General features: G+C 41.1%; 1 protein-coding gene across 1 annotated transcript in view; it reads right to left on the bottom strand.

Moving 5' to 3' along the window:
• SNAP91 (synaptosomal-associated protein, 91kDa) overlaps positions 1–23,543 on the bottom strand; it is a gene marked incomplete at its 3' end in the record, with an annotated part of 64,938 nt that extends 41,395 nt beyond the window's left edge. Inside the window, exons 1-4 of the mRNA XM_009578492.1 lie at positions 23,414–23,543; positions 4,405–4,547; positions 3,237–3,312; positions 1,336–1,438 (exon numbers count right to left, since the gene is read on the bottom strand). Coding sequence (XP_009576787.1) covers positions 1,336–1,438; positions 3,237–3,312; positions 4,405–4,547; positions 23,414–23,543 — 452 coding nt within the window. The remainder of the gene's footprint in view (positions 1–1,335; positions 1,439–3,236; positions 3,313–4,404; positions 4,548–23,413) is intronic.
• Between the last annotated feature and the right edge of the window lie 96 nt (positions 23,544–23,639).

A 23,639-nucleotide genomic window follows, 5' to 3' on the forward strand; every position in this document is an offset into this window, starting at 1 on the left:
AACAGGATCATGCAGCCATCATGGATGTGTAGCATTCCTTAATTGCTGCCCATACTCTTACAGCACTCTTCACGCATGCCCATTTTTATCTCTGAATATCACAAACCTGCACAACCACCACTATGTATTGCCCTGTTCTGGCCACTGACAGGTACAGCATCTCCTCTTGGGGAATGCATACTACCATTTTACTTATTTTATGCTATACTCTGAGGCAGCACCTTGTTTTCAGCACCAGAAATAACACACACAGAAAGCCTTTCCAGCAACATGTAGCAAGGCAGGAATAGAAGGATTCCCAGCAACTCAAATTCATGTTTATTTAACATGAAGTGTTTGAAGGCACTAGGTGACAAAGGGAATTTAAGATGCTAGTACTACAGCAGCCTGCTGGATCAAACCATGCCTGAAATATCAATCCAACTAGCTACTAGTCTTCATGTCAAAAACTTCTTAAGGATTCGTATTCCAGATAGGTTCAAGAGATAACTGTGGTCCCCACTGTGGGAATGGCATCCAGCTACACGACAGTTTGAAAAGCAGGAGAGGAAAGCCTGGCAGCGACACCTGCACTAGCAGCTCAGAATCCCAAGCTGCAGAATACACTGGAACTGCCAGAACAATCCTGCATGCAACTCATGATTAGCAAGAACATCTTTAGCATGCAGTCAATTAAGCTGCACCTTCAGTGGGTGTTATGCTACTTGCTGTGTTGTCTGTGCGTCTAGAGAGAATCTAGAGCCATTGAAGTCCCAGTTAGAGGAGTCAGAGACAAAAAAAATGTTCTGACGGATACCAACATACTACTCTGGGCTGGGTTAACATTTTTTTTTAAACACAGCCCTTGTGGGAAATAAAACCAATAGTTTACAACCTTATTCTGTTCTGTTTATAACTGTTTGCTGTGTTGCCTGCTAAGAACTTCAGGTGTTCACTTCAGTTTTCCTTTGTAGTCAGTCATCTTTCTTATGGAAAGGGTCTGAAGAGTAATAAAACATCCTAAATATAGTTTCAGAGTATTTCCTTCTCCAAATCCTAAACAGTCTTGCTGCAGCACAATTTAATAATAGTCCCTAGCACTAAAAGCTCCCAGTTCTGCAAGGCACCTTAGTCTTCAGTATTTGCCTTACCACCCACAGTCTTTCCTGCCCTCCTTGTGCAATTTTTAACCCATTACAAATACTTAAGAGATCCAACCATTTTGGTGTTTCATTGTGGCTAAACAAAGAACGTAAGAACTGAGTCACTGAGACACTAAAATTAAGTGTAATGCCACAAACAAGATTTTCATGGGTCAGGCGACCCTATCAGTTTACATATCTAAGCTTTGCTTACCCTTTCTTCACTCTTGCAAAGTCAAATGCCATTTGTCTGTAGGAAAATGCTTTTTCATTCAAGTATCTACTATAACGCCTTATAAAGGTGGACATGTCATAACCTGCAAAAAACAGTTACATGTTTTACATTTAATTTTCATGCTTGTTTGGAGGTTCTTTAGTAAATTATAATATACAGTCAATAGGCCCTAAGGTTATGCGATCTCTGTTGCAGTAGACAACCACACATACAGAACAGGAATCACAAGACATCTTCCAGCTTCTGAAGAAAAAGCAGCAGTGCTGCACCAAAACAATCTACCACTGTCCTCTGCTTCCAACAGATTTATCCAATGCACCAGTGGCATGGTTCCCAGGGAAACCCACTAGTGGCTCCTACACAGTTATGTGGTAACATTATTTGGTGGCGAAATTAGTTACCCCTGTATTAACGGGGAAAAATGCCAAGTTAACAGCAAGTTTATACTTAACTGGTACATGACTTCTAGGATAAAGATCGATTTCAACTTAAACGCTCCTGCTATTTTACATATGTCAGTCCCTTCAACTCTTATATCGACCTTCAAAATTCCCCTGACTCGGTTTACCAGAACAAAGAAATTATGATGGCATTCAAAGAGATTAGTGCCCTCTTGGAACTGTCACACCAGAGATCTTCAAGGCACATGATACTGGACAAGCAGCCTCAAACTTCAGTGACCTTCAAGCCTGTAACACTTCTGAACAGTTAGTATCACAGTCTATCCTTCAGGTATTTCTTTCAAAGCTTCTTCCTCTAAGCTACAGAAACATGTGCCAAAGGCAACTCATCCTCCTCTTCAGTACAAGTCCCTTTTTGCTACCTCTGTTAAAATCCACACCCCTTAACTTAGTCATTGACTGTATTTTTCCTTAATATCTCTCAACATTAAGTATCTCTGACAACTCAGGCTTAACACTACCAACTCTGATGCCTCTTTATCTATGACACACTGTTGTATTATCTATGAAATGGCAATTTAAGTTTAAAGCAAGTGGCAAAGAACACAAAAACATGCATTTAACAGAATTCATTGTTGCCAAATACCAGTATCTCTGAACATGCATAGCACGTTTTGCTTAGACGAACACAGCTTTAATACTTGTTTGGCTTTGTTCCTGCCCTGTGTTACCACTTCTAAAAGATGCTCAAGCCTCTTTTTGATGTCACGTCTCCACTGAGAGATGGAATAACATGGCATTGCTTCGATCTTGCCCATTATTGTAGCATTCCTGTCTACAAATATTCTCTGAGAGCTGCCGAATTATGTTTCCTCTCTTCTCTACTAGAGCTACCATGAAACAAGCTTTTTCTCTGTTAAGTGAAGAAACAGGAAAATTCACTAATAATTCCAGAGTCAAAGTAGAAAAGCAGACATTGTAAGCTTTAGAGAGAACTCCTTAATTTTTGCCTACACCTTCCAAATTCACTACTCAAATCAAAACCAGCTAGTTCTTTTGGTGCCTTCCCTCTGCCTCCCCAAATTAAACATTTGTATAGACAATTCCTAAGAAGTACAGTGTCCCCAAGCAACCAAATTACCATTTAAGACTGAGTAAAAACCAAAAAACTAAATGGAAAATTATCCATTTCATCCTTAACTCCCATAACAGTTAAGGAGATAGCTGACCTGCCCAGCCCTGATTTCAACCAGCACTTTAAGGGAGTTGTACAGTTTCACCTCTTGAGTAAAAATTTTGCAGGAACTGAGAAACATTGTTCTGAAGTTGTCCAGCAGTTGCCTTGAGCTCCTGTATTCATTAAGGACTTATAAAAAGGCTTCAGCAGCACTTTCTTATATTATTTGCATCTTATGAATGAAATTAACAATAGTATCTTATTTGGAATCTCATTAAGATTATAGACACGAGTAGGCTTACCATGAGATCCACTTTTGTCCAGAAAATTGCTGAGATTGAACAATGTGTTTCTAGATGCCAGGTACTGAATAAATCTCTGCAACACAAAGTTATTTTCTTATCACAGGTTGTATCTGAAGGCTTTGTACCTCCTAGCAGGACGATTACCAGTCTAGCTCCAGCATACACACATGAAAACCCAGATTTTTGTTTTAGCCTGCAATACCTTCCTTAAAACCTTTTTCATCCATTCAAATTAATTATGTTTAGCCTGAATCTCTACTAAATATCCTACTGTATAAATAGATTCTGTGCAAATACAAACCAGATTGTGGAAGGAGCAGTAAAAATGGTTAATTCTCAAAGAGATTTGAGGAAGCACAAGATTTATCTGCTTGCAAAGCAGCATATCCAGGCAAGTCCCAGACTTTTCAATCCAGCAGCCCTCAGTTTCAGCCAAGCCAAGGGCCTGTTTTAATAACAAGCAGGGCCCACATCAAGTACAGGGACTAACAGACTGAAACAGTTACAGAAAGCAAATCACAATATTGGCCAAAACTTGGAAAAATAGGACAGGAGTAAAAATTTATGCTGTGACACTGGAGAAGTTCATTGCATGAAAACACTTTATATACAGCCAGGGAGGAATTGTTTCACAATATACTAAATATTCACTTCATACTAAAGCTCTTTAAGTATGCTTTTTGGTTTTATGCAGACACACCAGTCCATACAGGTCAATAAAAAGCAAGGGCAAGTAAAACACAATCCAAAAGGCTATCAAGTTGAATTTACAGCTCTAGGAAGATTTTAATACTCATGCAAAAAGAGCAGCTATTTGGATGGCAGTACACACATGCCAGAACATCAACTTTGACTCTAGTCAGGAAGTCCCAGGTAGTCTTTAATTCTGCATAGCTCTGTTTTCAGATAGCACATAAATTGTCAGCATCCTGGAACAGGCTGCTGCTTGCCCTTATGCTACGGTTTTGTAAATGAAGAGACAGATAATCGGCATGCCTCCAACTATGTTGTTAAAGGTAAGTTTGCTCCTCATCAAGAATCATGCTTGCCCTTTGTTCTCAGGTCCTTACTGGTTCAGAAGAGATGCACTTTGCACTACTAACGTTTTTGGCTTGGAGTTTGCTCCGTGCCAGTGTGGTCTCAAGAGAAAGCTGATTACACTTACCTCATTTCCATGAACCATTAGATGATGTGTGGTAACTAAGGCTTTGAATACGACTACCCAGCTACTATTTGTTGCTCGCTCAAAAAGCGTATCAGCCATCTGAGGAATATTCACGTTTGTTTCATTAGTTGCTTGGATCAAGTCTGTAAGAGAGAAAAGGAAGGTGTTAGGTGCTACAAATAAAACGAAAAGTTCGCAGCACAGCCAAGCTCTCAGTCCACCAGGCTGCAGGCCATGGTTGTGACAAAGTTCAGTGCTTATGTTCTACATTTAAAAAAACAAAACAAAAAAACCCCAAAAACTGATATTATATTAGTACATGCTGAGAGCAACACTGGTCTGACTCTTTCGTCTAACAGTACTAGCTTTCCAACAATTCTGCCCTGAGCTATGCCCCAGCCTTTCTCCATCTTCATCCCAGATGAAGTTAGGGTACACAACGTCTCATGACTTTACTGCTTGCAGGTTTTCAAGTTAATTGTGGCAGTTCGCTACCTCTGGGTTAGATGAATAAGTATTATTGAATTCTTCACTTACAGGTAATACGTCAAGCACACTGAACCCAGTCACATCAGGAAAAAGAGGTATCACCGGAAACAGATACTCTAGTCATCTCAGAGGTTAGAGTTTCATCAGCATGCTACAGCACACCTCCTAGAGTCTCTACAGTCCTAGACAGCATTCAGCCATGCATTAAGACCTCTTCAACAGTAGGAAAGAAGGCAAGGATAGACATTAGTTTATACTGAAGAATAATAGTCTTCTGCAAGCAACTGCACCTTACATAGAAGAAATAAGACATTAGACTGTCTTAGGGAACAGGAATAAAATACAGCTTTGTATCCTGTACGTTAGGAAGGTGTAGACTTGCACAGGAGAGTACACGAAATTAAGATAAGTACTTAAATCAAAAACAGTAGGGCAGCAAGCTTTCCACTAGCATCTCTATCCCACATCTGCTGATAGGATCTTTGATTTACTACATCACCTATTACCTACAGACTCTTGCTAGGCAGCCAGCAATGACCTTCTACAAGCTATTACCTAGTTTTTGAGACACAGTTGGAAACTACATACTGCAACTGCATGACCAAAACCCATGTGATGCCAGACACAGCCCTTAGCAAGACTTCAGGAGAAGACTTCATGCAACACAAAGAGCACAGAATACAGACCTAATTGTAGACTTGAGGCTTAAAGTTTGAAGACCTAAGCAGAAAAAGTTAAAAATTAAAAAGTTTAACTATTATACTAAGCATTATCTGTGTTACTAATGAAAATACTCATCTTTTACTTTCCCTGAGAGGATAGTAACCATTGTTAATGATTTTCCACTTACTTCTTTCCCCACCCCCCCAGACTAGAAATGTTCATCCAACTATTGAAGCCATTCAGTGATGACAAATAGTCTACCCTAGAAGCAGACAGGCTATTCTTCAACCGATCCTTGCACACCTAAACTATGTGAGTCTGCTGTAAACACTCTACAGGAGTTCAGTTCACCTGAGCAGCAAGGTCACCACTTCACAGACTTGCTTTCCCTCCCCAACACAACCCCATATTATGGAGGGCATTAATGCTGCCAAGAGCAGAAAGCCAAGGTTCAGACTGCTGTGAAAGTACTGATTCTGTCTCTGCAGGGCAGGAAAAGTCCAGAGGACAGGTATGTCTAAACAGACCGATGAGTTGCATCAGCTATTGAGAACCACCTGGTGTGTTCAGAAACCCACACTGCTGTACCAGAAGCATTCAGAAGTTTCATAATTTTTTTTTTTTTTAATTCATGGCAAGTGATTTTTGAGGCATTTTACTTCTATTAAACAGACTCATTTAAGATACAAGAAATCTATGGCTCAGAAGCATGTGAAAACTGCAGTGCTTGTGTTCAAAGTTGTCTTTTGTATGGGCATAAAAGCTGCAAGTCGTCTTTAGTTTCAGGTCAGTGGAATGATTTTCTGTAATGAGACAGAAGACAAATTACGTGATCTGTTCGCCAAGTTTTTAAAGTTTTTGTTGTGAGGGTGCTTTTTGTTTTGGTTGTGGGTACTGGTTTTTTTTTTTTGCAGAACACCTTCTGAAATGTAAAGTTAACTTCTATAACCTCAGTAATACCACCTTTGAAGGAGGCAGTTCTGCAGACAAAGTATTACACTAGTAAAGCCATGCTATTGAATGACAGCAGTTCAAGCTCACAGAGCTCCAACAATTCTCCTTGATCTTGTTGTATGAACAGGCCGATAATCTTTTATTCTGTACTGCTGATTAATGCATAAGACAGTGGTTTGTAAAAGCCTAGAAGCAAGACACAAGTGGCTTGCTCACTGTTTACCTCATTCAGAGGTTTTACTGCAGAGGATAGCATTTGTCCTTAGTATAAGGAAACATGCATCAAATTTGCAAGCTTTCAGTCCTAAGTTTCAGTACATAGCTCACTATGGAAGAGGGGTGCTATACATTGTGTATTCCATCGGTGGATGTTAGCTAATGAAACCTCAGAGGAGTCCACCCACAGCAATGCTGGCAACGGAGGCTACTAGGCACTACTCCTATACGCTACTGCGGCACTGCTTCTGAAGTCAGTCAGTCACTTCTGCCTCCTCCCCAAACTGCTGGAGGGTACGGCATCTCAATCTGCAGCTCTGAATGTTTCAGGACACAAGTAATTATAGTGTGCTGAGTATAGAGGTATGATTAAATTTAAGCCTACTACTTTCAGTGCACAGAAAGGAATTAAACCATGCATGAAGATTTTACTCATCATCTGGGGGGGGTGGGGGGAAGGAGATGGGGGTTAATTCTTGCAGAGCTGTTTCCCATTAAGTCACACCACAAAGTTAAGGAATTCAAGCTTCCTGGGTTTCTTTCACCAATACCATAGAGTCTCAGCTTAACCAGCAATCATCAGCATCTGGAGCAACTCAGAAGCATAACTAACTTTAATGAACCCTGAGCAGCAGAGTTTGGTGGCTAAGCTGAATTTAAAATAAGACTTGGCAAAATTCATTTGCCTTCAGTGTGGTAGGGAAGAATAGGTACAAGGAAAAAGAAACACATACAAGAAAAAAGAAAATCTAGAAGCTAGATTTTCAAAAGATTCAGACATTTACTGGTGGGACAGAAACTTAGTTTTCAAAAGAGACAATGAAGTTCAGAGTCTTCCAAACAAGTCACAGGTGGACTTGTTAATACAAAAGAGATCATTTTAAGAAGTACCAGCTGAAGCACAGCCCATCAGAAGCCATATGAAGCAATCTTACAAAGGTGATTCTGTTTGGGGTACACAGAAGTAGCACAAACAAGGATTAAAGGTACCTACCTGATGAAGTTTCTGCTACTGCAGGCATCCATGTCACATATACCGACAGCTAATCCCCAAACTCAAAAACTGAGCTCAAATACAAATTCCAAGCAGAGTAAGAAACCAGGAATGGTACAGCAACAGCAGCCAGTGCTTTCACCACGACTTTCACACAAGTGGAGAAGTTGAAGAATGAAGACCTATACCCTTCATCTAAATCTGTTTTACTATGGGACTAAATTATAATTGCCAAATCACAGTACATGATTTCTCCTATTTCCTCTCTTCACATCTTGCTAGCTGCTATTTTGAACACTCCTTCAGTCTAGAGATCCTTGTTTAAATTATACATTTAATTTGGACTTGAATATACTTTTTCTAGTTAAGTTTTCAGATGCAAAACCTATGCACATAAAAGGAATAAATGGCTGTCAATTCTTTGACAACATAACTTAAATCTAAACACCAGCCTTTAAACTCTTTGACTAGCCAATTTTTTGACTCAGCCTTAAGACATTTGCAACTTATTCAGGGAAGAGAAGCAAGGCTAGAGTATGATTAACACCTTCATTAATAAAAAGATAAACCTGCCAAACCAAGGAAGATCAGCAGAGGGTTCAGTGAGGAAGACAAAAGTAAGTTAAGACACCTTAGCTCTTCATGACCTTTTAAAAAGACCATTAAAAGATATAACTAATTTTGGTGTTTGTTAAGCTTATAAGGTAAAAAAAGAGAACAGCAAGAAAGTTTCACTGTCTTCAGAATTTCAGACTTCCTCAGGCTCATTAAAAACTACTTCCTGATTTTAAGGGTGTTTTTTTTTTTAATGAGAGAGAATCTACAACACCTTAAAGAATATCTTATTCCTTTACCTTTTCAGATTGTGTTCTGGATCAGGGCAGGGGTTTCCTAGTTCAGTTTTGTTGGGTTCTTTTTACTCAACTGTTTAATAGACAGACCTGGGATTCCCCAGTTCAAAGTTAATTATTCACAATTTACATTTCAGTTTGCAGAGAAAAAGCAGCAGAGCACAAGACCTCTCTGTTCAGAGGGGTATTGGTGCCAACTTAAGAGCAGCTGACATTCCAGGTTGAATTAACAGGCGAGCTGCCTCAGCATCTGAGCTGTCTCATACATTCAGTTCCTAAACTTTGCCAAATCTCTCTGAGAGTAACCCCCTCACAGACCTCCCTTCCTATTATGCTGAACACTACAATGGTCTTCACAAGTTATTTTTCTGGCTTGTAAGTATTTAAATAACACCTCGAACCTATAGAAAAGGAAATGCAGGATCATTCCAAATCCGGGCTAGTCAAGAACAGAAAGAAGTGGCCTAAAGTAAGAGTTTAAAAGCCTCAACCAAAAAAGTTAAATAGGCAAGTAACAGTAGAAGTCCTCCCTTGCAAGGCACAGAACTGTATCAGGAAGCTGCTACACCCTTGTGCTAACCAATGCAAGAGCTGAACTTCCAGGCCTACAGAAGACTGACCACAAAACAGTACTGGAAAGCAGAACAAAGTTACCCGTTTCTGCTTCTATGATAATTGTTCATGAGAACATTAGATGATTTTAATGTTGTTGGCTTTGACTATCAAGCAATTCCACAAATGAGAGTAGGGAATTTATCTGTGGGGTTAAAGTTTACTATTTATTCTTTTCACCCCCAGCTTGCCCCATCTCCACAAACATGCATCATAATCTGGCTTGTAATAATCTCCCCAAGCAGAACACCAATTTATGCTGTCTCCTCCTTCCTCCCAGAAGTCTACCTCAAGAGTTACTACATCTCACCTTGAACCCAGCAAGCCCACCCTTTATCAAAGTCCAGCATCTGCCAGATATTGCCTATGCCTACTCAACAAACCTAAACACAATCTTCCACAGAGCACATGCTCTCCAGGTACTATAAAGACTTCCTCGGTAATGCAGCTATAGTCCTCATGACTACAAATCACTAGAGGGACTGCTACCTCCCCTCTCCAGCCTTACTTCACAGACCTTCTTCCCAAACATCTCAGACCCTTGTGAGGACAAATATTTGCTGCAGATCGTGAAGTTTGAGACGTCATGGCAGTCACTCTTTGAACCACACAACCTCATCCCACACCAAGACAACCTTTTACATATAGTTTCTTCCTCTCTGCCTACTCATAGGCATACTCACACTACCCATAGTATTAAGTGCTTTGCAGAAGAGAAGAAGCCTTTCTTCTTCCCTATCAATCACATGAAGAGTTTCCGGAGAGACAGGGCAGATGACTGAGTACCAGCAAATTTCTCTTGGAGCTTCCTCCAATTTCTCAAACTGAAAGTTTAATTCGCCTTAGAATCATCTTATCACACTACTCCTTTTTAGATACAAACCACTTCCTATATCACCAAATACCTGTTTTGAAAACAAAGCCGAAAAATCTACTGCCCATACACATTGCTGGATTTTATTCCAATGCATTTTCGTATAGTCTGCACCCTTCCTTCCCCACCATATCAAGGCAAGATGTTTGTCTTTAAGTCATCTGCAAAAACCACCCCAGCTCATTAGCAGTATTAAACCAGTTACATTGGATTTGTGTCCCTTTCGGTCCTTAATGATTTATACATGTGGCTTTTCCTCCTGAGAGGTTCAGGTCCAGCTCTCTTGGAAAGGGGAAAATGGAAGCCAACTGTCAGTTCTGTCTTCTACTGGATCTGAAAGGGTGTAATTAAGGCAGCTGTTTCCCTAAGTACTAATAATGGGGAAAAAGTGTGATTATAATGTGTTAAAAAATTCTTGCCATAAGCAACTCCTTCAAGTTCCATGAACTATGAATACCTTTTACTTAAAACAAAAGTTCCCAAAAACTTATAGCTCCACTGACACTAGGGAAGAATAATGTGCATTACCTTTAGTGTTTACATTTGAGTTTTCTCTTGAGGGTAATACAACTGAAAGATGACATTCAGGCCAGCTGCAGAAGCTCAAATTTAAGCAGCAATCATTGGGGTTTTAAGTATGGTCTTTAAGACTGCTAATTAATTAGTGATGAATGTATTTTATGGACAATGTCCAAGACCTTACCGACACCCATGATCCAACTATTCAGAAGAATAAAAGCTTCAATTTTACTTGGGAATTAAATATCTGGAACAATAGAACTGTCACCCAGAAGATGGGCTACACAAACTCCCTAGTACAAATGTACTAAGGAAAGCAGCTTTTTAGCCCCACACACATGAAACCAGAACACTAAGCAAAGGGGAAAAGGCCCCATGGTCAAAGAATCCTGCCTGGTTTCTTCCCGACCACAGCCACCACATCTTTTTCAAGCAGCTTCACTGTAGCAAAAGCCTTAGTTATTAAGCATGGAATCTTTCCCGTGTCCAAAGCAGCAGGAAGCTCAATCTTGTACAGAATTCACTCACTTTGAATACCAAAGAATTTGTCTCGGGCAAGAATACAAGTTCAGCAGAACAGGGGGAAGAGGAGAAATCACTGCTCTAATGTTCCTCTCCTCTCACCCAGAGATCCCATTCCAGACTCTCACTCTATCCAAATCCTGCTCCATGAATAGCTCAGGTATGTGTGTTTTTCTGCTCAAAGACAATAGTTGAGCAGTTCTGCTTATGTTGATATGAAACATCAAGTAATTCTGGAGCTAGATGTGCCACTTCTCTATTTTATTGATTTACTGCAAGTAGCAGCTGAGCCACAAATCACCATTGTACTACTTTTTTTGCACAGCTCTCAATAGTTTAAGATATACAAAATGCCATTTGCATTTGGTGGACGCCAACTGATGGTTATAAGGTTAAAATATAAAAGCAATTGTCTTGGAGAAATTATATTCCCTGTCCTATGGTAATATGGCATCTTAGATGCCAAACACTACGGGAGGCAGGGACATGAAAAAAACCCTACTAATATTAGAATTAGCATTTGTGTTAAGCATTTGACCAATAACTTTTTGCAGAAAAAGGAACTTTTATCCCACATGGCAAACCTCATTCTACAAGCCATTTCCTTCAGCAGTGCGAACCTGGAAGCCTTAACCAAAATACACATTAATTTAGAGAAGAAATATGAAACTGCAGCTATCTACCAATCTTCTGCTAAGCCTTCAAAGCATTTATTCAATTTCCTCTAAGGGCTAGAATTGTTTTCTCCATCCATGCAAGCATTAAAGCCACAGTCCTGTTGCCTCCTAGGTCTTGCTGCATACAACAGAACAAGTTTAAAGGGGGTATATCATTGCAAAATTATTGCTTAGAAGGAGAAAAGCCAATAAGATCTAGTTAATTGACTACTGTAACTGGATACCAGAATTCCAGCCGTGACCTGTGATTATCCTTCCATGAGGGTGAACAACCCCTAACATTACCTGTTGGTTATATCAATTTGTAACTCTCATCACTTGGCTGTTTACTAGCATATCAGTAACAGGATCAGCTGCAGCTTTTATCCAGAATAGCACAGCTACACTAGAAAAACAAGGATTTCATGTTTTCCACAGCAGCATGGGGTCATTTACTGTAATCTCTGCACTAGAGCATTTTCTAATCAGCCTTTACATGTTGGGCCGATCTTACACTCCAACCACACCTGGCAGAAAGTAGTAATCAACTGAGGCATGGTACATGAGCTATTTCAGTTGCCATGCTGCTGTTGTTTTTATTGAGAAGAATGAACCCTGGTTAGTCCTTTCCACCCCAAATGATCTATGTTCCTCAGAAAACCATTTATTTTTAATAAACTTGTAGAAGTGAAACTGTCACTAGCCTATCAACTCTGCCCAGAACAGCAATTTGTAATCCACTACAAATCTGAATGAGACTGAAAATATAATAGAAGATGTTTCAGCTGCACTACTTAACTGTTACACATTGGGAATACATAAAAAAATAGGGTGGGGATGAGACAACGTGCAAGCAGCTTCAGTGACAGTAGGCAGGCTCAGCAGCTGACAAATCTAACTTTCAATATCCAGACCATGGTCTGCCTTTTTCTCTACTGTCTCAGCCAGATTCTTCTAAAAGTCCAGCTATTTTGTCACTGGACATCGTGGGACAATGTAACCTTCAGTAGGGTCAGCCTGAAAAATAACCAAACAAGCCTGTGCACTCTGTTGCGCTGACAAGCCACCAGAAGCTTAGCATGGGTTGAAATTCTTAACTGGGAATGCAATGCCCACAAATATGCAGACAGTCCTGTTGAAAACATGAACATTTCTGTAGGAAAAAGAAACCAAGTCTAATACAAACCTGTCCATACAGTCGGTGCAACAGTATGACCTCCTAGAGGCATACTGAAGCAGTCCAACTAAACAGCAAGTACTTTATAACATGGGTACAATAATTTCAATCCGTTTTGTCTTGTATGTATCTATAACGCAACAGAAAGACCATAAGAGTTCCTAAAACCAGATGGCTCCTAAAACCTCATATGTGAATGCTGTGCTTTAAAACAGTTTTGTTTTGGTTTTTTTTTTTTTTTTACACAAACTGACTAATATCCTTCATGATTAGATGGAGATTTACTCTCTCCTTACTTAAAAAAAAATGAAACCAAACACGCAATTCCTTTATGTTCCCCTGTACTAAACCAGTTAAACAAGAATCCTTTGCTTCCGCCACACAGACAGGTGAGTTTAAGTCTCAAAAATCTTGAAAACACTAACATCAACTACCAGTAGACTTTACTCTTCAACATGAGCCTGCAGCCTTTCATATACTGCAGATTTCTTGATGTTGCAAAAAAATTCTGTTAAACTCAACGGAACATCTACCTGAGAGGTGGAAGATTCAGTTAGGACTACTAACATTTAAAAAACCTGTCAGTAGTAAGTTGCTATCCAACAGTTCAAAGTCACCAATGCCTCTGGAAGATGCGTTTGCCACTGGCAGTGGAAGTCTCCCATCAAGCCATTGATGAGTGGGGAAGTTGGAACCATCACAAAGGCTCACATCCAGGCAGCAAAGCTTCGCGCAGAGTCAGATCTCTAGACTGGAACACCCAGACGCGTCAGCTAAACTCCTAAGCACGCTATGGAGGTGAGTTTTGAAAGGTAGCTTCTCATAATACTGCCTAAGCAATTTCCAGCTTCCTGACAAACAAGAGGAAGTTCTTTAAACTCACCTATTCCAAACGTAGCAAACTTTGCCTGTTAATACTCTTGCCATTCACAAATAACAGAGCAATTTGAAGTTTAAATCAAGCTCAGCAAAACTAAAAAGACTCTAAATGGCTTAGAAGGAAAGATCAGAAAGTCACAGGCAAGGCTTACACACAAAAACAGCATTCTGCTTCAGATGCCAGTAACGAAACATCACTCATTATAAAACGTACATGTTTTCAAAACACTGGCACACTAGATATGCTGGCTTCCTCTGGCTTGCTGCCCCTTAGCAGAATGTGCGTTCTCCTATAAAGAGGTTTAGACGAAGCTATAGAACTTAGAATAAGAGCTACAGCACAATAACCGTCCTTTGGATTCCAGAGTCATGCAGCAAGATCCAAACCCAAGTCTCCATTTGAAAAGATTAGGTTTTAAAACTCCAGAGCTGCTGAAGAACTGATGCAATGATATGTTAAAGCTTACATCTATATTCGACCTCTGCATAATGAGAAACAGCAGCCTTCAGAGCCAGGAAACAGGCTTCCCCCTTTCATACAAGTCCTACACTCTCTGAAAAGAGAAGTGAAGGAAGAGTCTTTTTAAAAACAGTTTGAACTCCCACTTAAGTGCATCTATGTGGGCTCTTCAGTTATGTGTAAAGATGTATGCTCTAGCTAGTGCAGCCCTGCGCTGTGGCAAGATAACCAATCACTGCCTTATTTTGAGGACCTCCCTCTAAACTTGTAAACTTGCATACATTTTAAGAATGTGGGCGACAAGTCAGCATGTTTTATTCATGCTTTGAGCAGTCATGTCTTCCTCTCACTTTTATGGAGGACCATTTTAGAACACTCTGTAAACTATCAGAGAGACTTAAGAGATATAACAAAACTATGCCAGAGGGACTAGAGGCCTGCCAGGCTCTGCAGGCTAACCACTGACCATCTGCTATGGAAGCACCCGCTGCCATTGTGTCATCCATGCTCGTGCCAAGCCAAGAGTCAGTTTAAAGTGATCGACTATACTGTCAAGCCACAGTCTTGTCCCACCTCTTTAGGACAGCAAAGTTTAAGACACTTTCTTGAAATGACATGTTCTTTGGTCCTTTAAATATATGGTAGAACCATCTCAGCTCAAGTGGGCACCAAACTCTCCAATCTACCCTTACTGGTGTTTCACATCTCAGCCATACCCTAGTCTCCTAAATACCTAGAAACAACTAGCAAAGAACATTGCTTTCTTTTTCATGCCTTCTTTGAGAAAGCAAAGCCACCTTGGCAAAGCACATGGCTCAGCTGACTTGTTAGAGCTCTGTGGCCCAACTACAACACAGGAGTTCCTGCCAACTTGCTTTCTACCTGTGGTAATTTTGCATACTGGCTTATGACCAAGAAAAGAGTTGATTGCCACGAGTCAGATCCAAGCTGCAGACACGTCCTGTCACCAAGTTGCAGTTCTCAGTACATATGAGAGGCACATTGGCCTCTCAAGCATGATCATGCCTATGTACTCGCAAAGTCTCCTCTACAAGAAATATTGTAACACATTTGAGTTTTATCAATAGCCAGAAAAAACAGACTCTAGGAAAGGCAACCAACTGACACACTGCCTGAGCTCAAGTGGCCAAAGTACAGATTACTTAAATACACAACGTAAGCCTGACAGCAGGACTTTGCAGCATCCAATCCCTTTCATTAAACTAAGTTAAGATACAGATATAATCTAAAACAAAGCATGAGATCGCATTATCCTGGGCAGGGAAGAGGAACAGAAGGGTATTTAGACTTGGTTTGTCTGGAAGTCGGTGGTAATACAGTGCGCTGCCGTTTCCTATACTGTGCCTATGACTAAGCTGCAAGCCTCAGACGCCCAGTGGATGCACCATTTGCCAGCAGCCTAAAAAACACTGTTCTAGTATTCCACCTACATTCATGGTGACATTTCAAGGCTGATGTCCGATACCATTTGTGGCACTAGTCCAGGTTGCTGGTATATTCCCTCTCTTAGTGGACTACAACTCTCAACTGCTTCAGCAAATGTGTTTCACAACCTAAAGAATTTTTTATGAGCACAAGCAGCTTACTGGCTACCAGCTATGACTACTGAATATACCTCTGAGCCCACCCTTGCAAAACTTTTGTATTAATTTTCAGTGTTTCCAAGCAGCTCTGCAGAAGTAAACATGATCAAAATAGCAAGATTAAAAGTATTAAAAACAGTTTTAAGGGTCTAGCATGCGGTTTGCAAGACTCCAGAAAAAGCAGACTTAACCATACTCTGCAAAGTGACAAGCTACCCTCTGCCAAGTATTCCGATTGCCTTCTAGCAATTGCCAACATCTGGTTTATTCAGATTTTATTTAAGCCACCAAGCTCTCATCCAAGCAAAATTTTGGCCAGTAGGAAAATCAAGCAACCATGCCGAGTCTGATGGGGTGGGATACTCTAATATCAACTTACCAATGAAGCTTCACACTGTAATCTTGCTGGTACTGCTGACTCAGGGGAACAACAGTACTGCTGCAAGCCCTGTGCTACAGATCACTGTCTGCAAAGCTACTAGGAAGGCTTCTTCTATAGTACTATTTAGTTTGAGTTCAGGGTTCAGCCCCACGCTAGATGACCCGTTCTTTCAGCACACTAGACATCCTGTGCTGAGATTCAGACCCTGATTTCCTCGCTTGCTTTATTCCTCGCTTTTTAGTTTTCATGGTAATTGAAACCCATCTTTCCAAGCCAGGCAGAATATTGTTCCTAATCTGCACACCATGTGTTGAAGTTTGGAGATTCAAGTTTCATCAGACACTCATTGGTGAGACTACTGTATTTCCCCCAGGCACACACCAGAACTTGTGCTTTTCCACCCTTACCCGCATCCTGATCTATGCCTTGAAAAGAAGCTCCAAAAAGGAACAGGGCATGTTAACTTAATGATGCTGTTTGGTACCACTGACTCATCTTTAGACTACAGTAAGACTAAGGGAAGGGATATAATGCCATCCCCCCCACCCCCAATTTTTCCCCACCCCCGGAAACACTGGAGCCAACTCCTTTAGCAATACCGTATGTCCACAGCTGACTGAAGAAGGTCTCTCCCCCTCTTTTCTTCGGGTGCACGTGGCAAGGTTTTTGTAGCAGTGGGGGATGCTGCAGCTGTGACCTCTGAGAATAGCGGTCTCTTCCACAGGCTGCAGGGGATATCTGCTCCAGCACCATGGAGTACCTCCTGCTCCACCTCTGACCTTGGTGTTCCCTTCGGCATTTCTCACTTTTTCCCTTCTCCTCCTCTGCCTGTCCAGTGTTTTCTACCCTTTCTTAATTTTTTTTTCCTGGAGGTGCCACAAGCTTGGTGGATAGGCTTAGCTGTGTCCTGCTGTGGGTCCACTGTGGAGCCGGCTGTGTCTGGCATGGAGCATTCCCCAGTCTCTTCTCACAGAGGCCAGCCCTGCAGCAAACACCTTGCCATGGACACACAGTACTGGAGGGAAGGTAAACAGGGTAGGAAAAGCGAAGTAGTCTCGAGTATCTTGAACATGGGCAGACAAATGCTAGAGGCAGGTGTGCCTCTGCTATATTACCATTTCTTCAGACGTGGGGACTAAGAGGACAGCGAATTCTCCTCTTTGGCTACCAATTTCTCCATCCAGCAAGAAGCAGGGAAGACAAATAGCATCCAAAATGCTCTATGCCCTTCAGAGTTATCCTGACTGCCATCTACTTTTAAGCACTTCAGAGGATTCTTCATGGGGCAGAGACACAGAAGCATGGACCAACTACACCAACAGAGCACTGTCTTGGAGACTTCACAGAATTCCTCACTAGTGGGAGAGGCCCAGTTAGGGCACACAGAAGATGGAGGGTTTAAGAGCCAGGCTGGGAAATCAGAGGTACAAATCAAACCACAGGAAATCAAACTGCAGATTTTTTTTGTTTAAAAGATGTTCAATTTCTGCCACCCAGGATCTGAGGGAGTAACACTATGAGACTACTATGAAACATATTCAACTACTAAATAGAAGTGATTAAAACTATGGACTGGCACTGTCATACTGACCATCTCATGAACAAGGGCCCTCAAAGAAAGACATGGCTACTCCATTATCAAGGTCTGCTAATGGAAGTCAACACAGCAGAAAGACCTGACTTGTCTCAGAATTTGTCATCCATGACAAAGCATGTTTAACAGAAGGATCTTGATGACTATTGAAAACAGACTAAGAATACATGCCTTTTCAGCTGACGAAAAGCCAAGGGGAGGGAGGGCAGGACTAAATCTTTATCAAGTTTACAAGTTACTTGATCAAGTAACATTGTCTGGATGAAAGAAAGTTTAATATTACACTATCTACCCACTCTTCTGTTCCCTCATCCTCCCTTTCCTTTCCTTAGGTATTGTACTAAAAGACGACTCAAACACAGAACAGTTCAGACACACAAGATCAAGTGATCCTCCCCATGTTTTAATCTTTGTATCCTAAAATGAATACAAACTTCTACCCAGCTTCAAACATATTTTGAAAAATTATTACTTAGCTAAGCCTTAGCTTAATTAAAAGGGCAGCCTTCTCTTGGTACTACACATGCCTTAAAAACAGTATGGGGCCAGGGAGGAATTGAAAGTTAATGCCATTGAAATACTCGCGATCAACTAATCTAAAAAGCCTTCTTATTAGCTCCCCTTACCCATGACAGACATTTCTACACCTATTCAGAGATCTACACACCTCCAAATGAAGCGAGTCTTCAATATTGTTTTGGGAAAGGGCATGAGAGAAGCCCACAGAAACAGAGAACAGAGACTGGTGACGAGTCCTTACACACACACAAAAAAGTGCTAATCCAACATCCATTAATGAATTAAAGAAAAGAATTGCTTGCTTGGAATTTTCTTTTCAGGTGTGGAAGAGATTCATTGGGGTGACAAGGAGGAGTTCAAAATTTAGAATACACCCCAGCTGTGTCAACAAAAACCAAAAGACACTGTATTACAGCTCATCAATGCTAACTTTTAAACAAGTTCTCTCATACATGGAAACTGTGACAAATTACTGCAATACAAGATACAGCAAGACATACAGAAGTAGTTTCTTTACTAAAGTGTGAAGGATTAAGCCCAGTTTGTACAGGGATTCTGCTCTTGGCAATTTTCTTGAAGGTAATTCCACGGCCGTAAAGACAAAGTGTCACCTGGACTGCAGAGCAATGCAGTACTCGTACGTCTGCACAACTCCCGCTAGGAAAGGGCCCCAAGTGCCAACAGACTTGGAACACTCCCCAAATCACTTCAACAGCAAAAAACTTCTGAAATACGCATCCAAGTTAACCTTAGTAGTCACTGAAGCCTAGTGACTCAAGATAGCTCCACTGACCCCCACCTCTCCCAAAAAACAGACACAGACATATTCCTCAGGAATAAGATAGAGGTTTCTAAGACTAACCTGTGGGATCTAGCACCTTTATATTTACTAAGCTTAGGAAAAAGGTTTAACCCATTGCTTCTGGTCAACAGCCACTTCTGTTTCAACACTAGAGACCACGGTGATCCAAACTTGTTAGGTCATCCCCCCAGCTTGCAGGAAAAAGGGAAAACACTGCAGGGACAAGTGTCCGTATAAAGAAAATACTGATGCCAGCTCTGCAGTTCAGTTACCAGCATGAATTAGGCTACAAATTTCCTTTTAGAGCCTTTGTCAGCCACATACAAATGTGCAAAATTAGACTTGGGATGGAAAGATGTTACTACAGATACACAGGTCATCTCCACAGCCACAAAAAAACAAGTCCTGATGTTCATCTGCTTTGTTTCCACATTTCACGAAAATCTCCCAGCTCTTGATCAGGCCTCCGGAAGGGCCTTCTACCTTATAAGAGTTATTTTGAAGAAGTAAGGAGGCACCACATGGTCTTTTTAGCATATACACTCCAAAACTTCCTCCTGCTGCAAAGCAATTCACTCAACAAAATAAGTCAAGGAAAATCCCAGCCATTTTGATCACTTTCAGAAACAGGAACTTGTTACGACCAACTGCAGATGCAACAACCTCACTGGTTTCCAATTCACTTCCCTAAATGAAACCTTGACTGGCTGTTTCTGAGCGACATCCTTTATAAAAGGAGCTGAGTTCAGATCTACTTATTTTTCCCTCATCTATCATGTGTTTTAACATTTCAAAGTCAAGTTATTTCCCTTCTCCGAAAGCTTCTCCCTGGTGATATCATCAGAGTCGCCCCTATTCGAGGCTGGAAGCTGGCTTTTACTTGCCCCACACAATTAAACCCTCTGTGAAGCCTTAACATACCTTTCAGAACAACTCCGATAATGAAACTTCTATGCTATGCACTAGGATCGTCCTCCCAGTTGAATTACCACAGCTCATATATCCTTAACATAGTCCATATATCTCATTCACCCACTCTGCAATGGCCCTTCTCACTGCAGCAAAATCAAGTTTCTAATGCCCGCTTCTCCATGGAAATGCTTTCCTCATTTGCTGTATCTAACTGTAATTTATGTAACACAACACAGTTAGCTGAGGGAGATAAAGTCACCACAATGATATGGATTCAAGACGACAAGTTTGTTAAGTCCAAAAGGGGCAGAACTGTTAATGTGCCAACTGCAACTGCTTGCCCCAAACCATCAAAGCATCCTAGATTTACATTCCTTTTCTCCCCACAGGGACTTGGAAAATGCATTTAATGCCATCTGGCACGACTTCCCGCAGTCGCTTGAAATTCACAGTACAAGAGTTGAAATTCAAGAAAATGGTAAATCTTAGTAATGAGTATAGGACAGCAACCTAATCATACTTTAGTACTTCTCCACATGACAAGCCTGTGCAGCACCCAGAGTCAATGCCAAAGGACAGCCACTATGCAGCATCCACATTAAAGCCTGCACGTGTAAGCTATGCAAGTACAGAAAACCACACAAAGGTAAACACATAGCAGCTCAGCTTTTGTTCACAGAAGACATTCGTTCTGTTCTTTCCTCCCTTCCTCACACACATGTACTCATACCCAAATCATGCTTTTTACTCCTCAGAGCAAATTCCCTCTAAGTGGTACTCGCTAAAAAAACCTAAACCAAAAAAAACCCCAACCCACACCTTGTCACCTATCATCTTTCTATAACCCTCTGGAATTAATATCTTCTGTAAAAAAACATATGAGGACAGGCATCGTGTCCCATCCTCACAGGACTACTTAACTCATGTTAAATAGTTGATCTCTCCATTTAATTTACAAAGCCTATCTGCTAAGCAGAGAAGTGGAAGATAGGTTGTGTGACGTGACACCTGGCCACTAAGACACTAAATAAAATTATGGAGTTCCCTAATGACACAGAACCCCCACACCACTGCTAGAATTACAGCTCTTCATAAAGCATCACTCCAACCATCGTTCTCTGGTACCTTAAGTTTTAATCATCTAAATCCTTCGCACCTTGACTCAAAACTTACCTTAAGGCATTGGCAAGTTTTACCTTTCATTCCCTTCTCCACATCTTCAAATGCTACTTATCCAATCTGAAATGCAGACACGTGGCGCAGATATACTTCCACCTAGCAGTACGTCCTGCATGCATGGGGATATTGCTCTTTCAGAGGATGAACTTTTAATTTACTCTCTCATTACAATAGATAAGGCCCATTTTAACACTCGCTTACAAGATATATGTCAGAGTTCCAAGGAATTGCCTAACCATTCATAGTTCTGAGGACATGCCTCAGGTTTAAGAGCCTGAGAATATTTTTTCTTCTAAAACATGAACTTGATTTTCATTTATAGTCCACAATCTTGAATGTGCATATTTCCCACTGACAAGATTCTGTCTTTAATGATACCAGTTAGTTAAACTCTCAACTGTTATATACAGCTTGGAAAATAGAAGGAAAAATGATCAGGGAGGTATCTTCCCAGGAAATGATCATCTCTTCCTCTTGTGTGTCTTACATGCAGGTGGGTATGAAATTGCATGGAATGCTACCGGCTTCAGTCTCTCCCATGCTCATTTTCTGAAGTAGTAGTAGTAGCACCAATATCCAAACACAAGCCCTTTCCAGACCTTAATATAGCACTGGTAAATTATTTCTACCTCAGTTTAATCCTGCCTATTCCAGATAGTATTTTTATTTATATATATGTGTGTGTGTATATATATTAAAATACACACAGAGAGACACAGCATGCTTTTAAACACAGAGCTAGGCTTTTAAGCTGAAGCTTCTAGTAGCAGATACAGTAGGACTGTCCAGACACAGCCTACAGATTAAGAAGTGTCGACAGCTACCAAACAGCAACATAAGAGACATCAATAACCAAAATGATTTTTTAAAATATCCAAGCAAACAAGAGAGAATACAGGATATCCAGACAGCCAATCTATTTAAACAACGGTTTAGACTCAAGTCAGTCTTCAATGCTGCTTACATCAGCATCTCTTAGACATATATACAAGAGTATTTAGATATACTGGAAGACCAACACGCTGTTTGCCACTTTAAGGGTTAGCTATGAAGTCATTAGCACTGAAATCTGAAATTATTTTCCAGAAGTAATACCACCTCCTTTTAAGAAATACAGCATCATCAGAATTGTACTTACATGCACCTGCACCAGCATTACTTAGTAATGGCCAGCAGCCAAGAGACTGCTTGGTATAAAACCTGCTGATCTTTACCTGAAAGTGTTTCTTACCATGTCCAAAAAAAACAAAAAAGGAAAACCACTTAATTTTAGACATTGAAACCTGCTGTTGATCTACTGAGTTCAATGCTGGACAGAGTTACTACTGGTAAACAAGGCCAATTAACATCATGCAATTACATTCTTTCACCATTCTATTCCTTGGTGTCTCCAAGCAGGGACTGACAGTTGAGTGGGTTGAAAAGAAATAAAATTGTCAAGACAAAACATCACTAGCTCATTGTTTTTTAAGAAACATTTTGACTTCAACCTTGTTTCATGCATTAACTAGCTAATGCCAGTCCAGAATAGATCACAAATCTTTGAGACAAAGCTACAGCCATCTTCAATGAAACATGATGCAAACCATCAGGCAGCTCATAGTTGCTCTCTGATATTTGGGACCTCAACAACAGCCCTTAAGCTTTCCAAAGGCTGTCCCAGCCTACACCGTAGCGTTATCCAAGTGCCTTGCCATTTAAGCACACCACCACCTAAACCTCTTCAGAAGTCTGCTGTGGAGACGGCCACACTCCTACCGGTGCTTGGCCAGCTCCTGGAGTAGCATTTATGTCTCTGCCTAGCTTAATCCTGACCAAAGCAGGCAGTGACAAGCGCGTGTCCATTTTGCCCTGTGTCCAATTCCCTCCCCTCTTTCCAAGCCCCTGCTGCGCAAGGCACGCTTCGCACTGCCTTCCTGGATAAAAGGCAAGAGGTCATGAAGAAAAAAAAGAAAAAAAATGGCTGAAAGAGCAGTATTATGCAATAAGAGAAGAAATGCAATAATAACGCATCCTCTCCTGGAGATTTCTCATAACCCTTACGGTTTGTGAGCTGGCTTACAGCAAGCGCGAGAGCCAGACGGCTCAAAGGCACGCTAAAAGCCTCCTCAGCCCCGGGTCTTCGCTGGGGAAACAAAAAGGGATGCTCACAGTCCAGGTGCTTTTTCTTGGGCCCCATCACTTCATGCGTGGTGGCTTTGCAGACGGCTCTGGCTACGGCTGATCCCGTAACGCTGTACTGAGCAGCTGCGATGCGATCTGTCAGCGTCTGACCCGACATCTTCGCTGCCGTGCCTGCTGCTGCCTGCTCTGCAGAGGCGGAAAACACGGGAGGGGAAGGGGAGATTCCGGGTTTATCGCCGAGGGGAGGCGGGGG

This window comes from Fulmarus glacialis, unplaced genomic scaffold, assembly GCF_000690835.1.
Source record: "Fulmarus glacialis isolate BGI_N327 unplaced genomic scaffold, ASM69083v1 scaffold34045, whole genome shotgun sequence".
Classification (NCBI taxonomy): domain Eukaryota; kingdom Metazoa; phylum Chordata; class Aves; order Procellariiformes; family Procellariidae; genus Fulmarus; species Fulmarus glacialis.